General features: G+C 51.3%; 1 protein-coding gene across 1 annotated transcript in view; it reads left to right on the top strand.

Moving 5' to 3' along the window:
* Positions 1-1,925, top strand: part of syde1 (synapse defective Rho GTPase homolog 1) — a 25,532-nt gene extending 23,607 nt beyond the window's left edge. The window contains exons 11-14 of the mRNA XM_032511753.1: positions 260-441; positions 527-779; positions 928-1,224; positions 1,489-1,925. Coding sequence (XP_032367644.1) covers positions 260-441; positions 527-779; positions 928-1,224; positions 1,489-1,685 — 929 coding nt within the window. The 3' untranslated portion in view covers positions 1,686-1,925. The remainder of the gene's footprint in view (positions 1-259; positions 442-526; positions 780-927; positions 1,225-1,488) is intronic.
* Positions 1,926-3,041: the final 1,116 nt, after the last annotated feature.

Raw genomic sequence — 3,041 nt, forward strand, 5'->3', positions numbered from 1 at the left:
ATCAGCATAAAAATGGTAATTGGTGTCCATAAGACCCTGACCAACATTGTTCACATAGGGGCCTGTACCTCTGGATACCGCCAGGGGGCATGTACCTGTAGACACCGCCGGGGGGCATGTACCTCTGGACACCGCCGGGGGGCATGTACCTCTGGACACCGCCGGGGGGCATGTACCTCCCGTGGTTCCTCCTTGCTGGTTGGGACCATAGACATGGTTTCTGGCTAACCGGTTTGTGTCCTCCTCTGTATTTCCTCAGGGATACTGAAGGACTACCTGCGGGAGCTGCCCTCTCCGCTCATCACCAGGAATCTGTACCAGGTGGTCAGAGATGCCATGATGCTGAGACCCCCCTCTGTCCCACCTGGGACCCCAGATCCTGATTCCCAGCTGGCCCAGAGCACCGTGGAGCTGCTGTCCTGTCTGCCGCCTGCAGAGAGGGTAACACAGAGTTCTGCTGCTGCAAAATTTCATATATATATATATATATATTTATATGTTAGATGATGTGTTTGTGTGTGTCCAGGCCACGTTGTCCCTGTTGCTGGACCACCTGAGCCTGGTGGCGTCCCTCAGCCCGTCCAACAGGATGAACCACCAGAACCTGGCGGTGTGCTTCGGCCCGGTGCTGCTCACGCCGACCCAGGACGCCTGGAGGGGGGCCGGGGGAGGCAGGGGAGGACGAGGGGGGGGGAAGGGTCCTGGGGAGGAGATAGCGAGTGCAGTAGATTTCAAACTACACATCGAGGCGCTTCACTACCTGCTGCAGCTGTGGCCAGGTGAGGGTTAAATTATTATCATTATTATTATGGTTGTTATTATTATTTTCATATGAGATTTTTTTAGGCGTGTTTTTAGTTATTTTTGTACATTTCTATATTATATATATATATATATCATATATATTATATTTATATTCTTCCTCAGTGCCGAGCCATCGTGTCCCAGAAGACGACCACATCGACGTGTCCCTGCCTCCCCCCCCCGCCCTTACCCATAACCCCCTGGGCCTGCAGCAGAGGCCTCCTGCCCTGCGATTGGCTCTGCCCCAGAGCCCAGAGGGGGGGGTGGTGGTGTCCCGTCGGGGCCGAGGGGGTCTGGCCCGGCTGGAGAGTCCGCCCCCGATCAATCGGTACGCGGGGGACTGGAGTGTGTGTGGGCGGGATCTCCTGTCCAGACAGGAAGCTGATTACGATGAGGTGGCAGGAAGTGACAGTGACGCAGGTAAACACACAGGTAACATGCTAACTGTCACGGACCAATCGGAGGAGAGGGCAGATAGTGAGCAGGTCTAGACCGCTCTATAATTTACAGATAGAGCAGGTCTAGACCGCTCTATAATTTACAGATAGAGCAGGTCTAGACCGCTCTATAATTTACAGATAGAGCAGGTCTAGACCACTTTATAATCTACAGATAGAGCAGGTCTAGACCGCTCTATAATTTACCGAGTATATCGTGTGATGCTGTGTGTTGTTGCTGTTCCAGGCAGTGATGATGATGAAGAGGAGGAGGAGGAGGAGAAGAAGGGGGCGTGGTCACCTGGAGGAGGAGGAGCTCTGTACGTGGACGAGTTCTTGGATTTTGACGCTCCCTTTAACTGTCGTCTGAGTCTCAAAGACTTCGACACCCTGATCCACGATCTGGACCGAGAGCTGGCCAAGCAGATCAACATCTGTCTGTAGAGGAGACGTCCATCGCCACGGCTACTTTCAGGCTCCATCTCCATCGCCATGGCTACGTTCAGGCTCCATTGCCATGGCTACCTTTTGGTTTTGAGCCCAAAGTGATCTCGATGCTCCGAGTGTTTTTATCTCCAGTAGAAACTAATCTCTGGTTAGACCTCATACCTCATGACACGAGCAGGGGGAAAGAGAGGTGGAAACACCAGAGCAGGGGGAATGAGAGGGGGAACATCAGAGCAGGGGGAATGAGAGGGGGAAAATCAGAGCAGGGGGAATGAGAGGGGGAACATCGAGCAGGGGATGAGAGGGGGTAACCATAGAGCGGGAATGAGAGGTGGGAAACACAGAGCATGGGAATGAGAGGGGTGAACATCAGAGCAGGGGGGATGAGAGGGGAACACCCCGAGCAGGTGAATAGAGGGGGAACATCAGAGCAGGGGGAATGAGAGGGGGAAACACCAGAGCAGGGGGAATGAGAAGGGGAAACACCAGAGCAGGAGGAATGAGGGGGGGAAGATCTTCCTTTTAAAACCAAAATGTAGCGGTGGAGATGTAGCCGTGGCCCTACTGGAGGTGATGAGTCAACGCGAGTCTCGTAGCATCTGGTGGTTCCAGATGGTTCTGATGGTTCTGATGGTTCCAGATGGTTCTGATGGTTCCAGATGGTTCTGGTGGTTCCAGATGGTTGTGATGTTTCCAGATGGTTCTGACGGTTCCTGATGGTTCTGATGGTTCATGATGGTTCTGATGTTGCTGATGGTTCCAGATGGGTGAGATGTTTCCAGATGGTTCTGATGGTTCCTGATGGTTCTGATGGTTCTGATGGTTCTGATGGTTCTGATGGTGCTGATTGTTCTGATGGTTCCTGATGGTTCCAGATGGTTCCAGATGGTTCTGATGATTCCAGATGGTTCAGATGGTTCAGATGACTCCTGATGGTTCCAGATGGTTCCAGATGGTTCTGAATGTGTTTTTGAGCCAAATAGTCAAAATGAAACCAGATTTATTTATTTTGCTGATCCAAAGGTAAATGTAGCTTCAGTAGGAGAGATGCTCTCTGAAGATGTGAACTGAACTGTAGTTCTGGGTATCAGGGTAGCATCCTGGTGGACCACATGGGACCAGTTGGGACCACTTTGGATAACTTTGGATCACTTTGGATGACTTTTGTGCTGGTTGTACTGTTTAAGCCATAATTTCATTTGTTAAATCTTTTAGTTGAAGTGAACAAACTACCAGTGTTTTATCGCCGGCTGAAGGTCTCTGACAACCCTGCAGGTCTCTTTCGCCCTTGCAGGTTTCTGTTGCCCCTGAAGGTTTCTCTTTTTTGGTTCAAGAGTCTTTATTATCCCCAAG

The sequence above is a fragment of the Etheostoma spectabile genome, unplaced genomic scaffold (assembly GCF_008692095.1).
Source record: "Etheostoma spectabile isolate EspeVRDwgs_2016 unplaced genomic scaffold, UIUC_Espe_1.0 scaffold458, whole genome shotgun sequence".
NCBI lineage: Eukaryota > Metazoa > Chordata > Actinopteri > Perciformes > Percidae > Etheostoma > Etheostoma spectabile.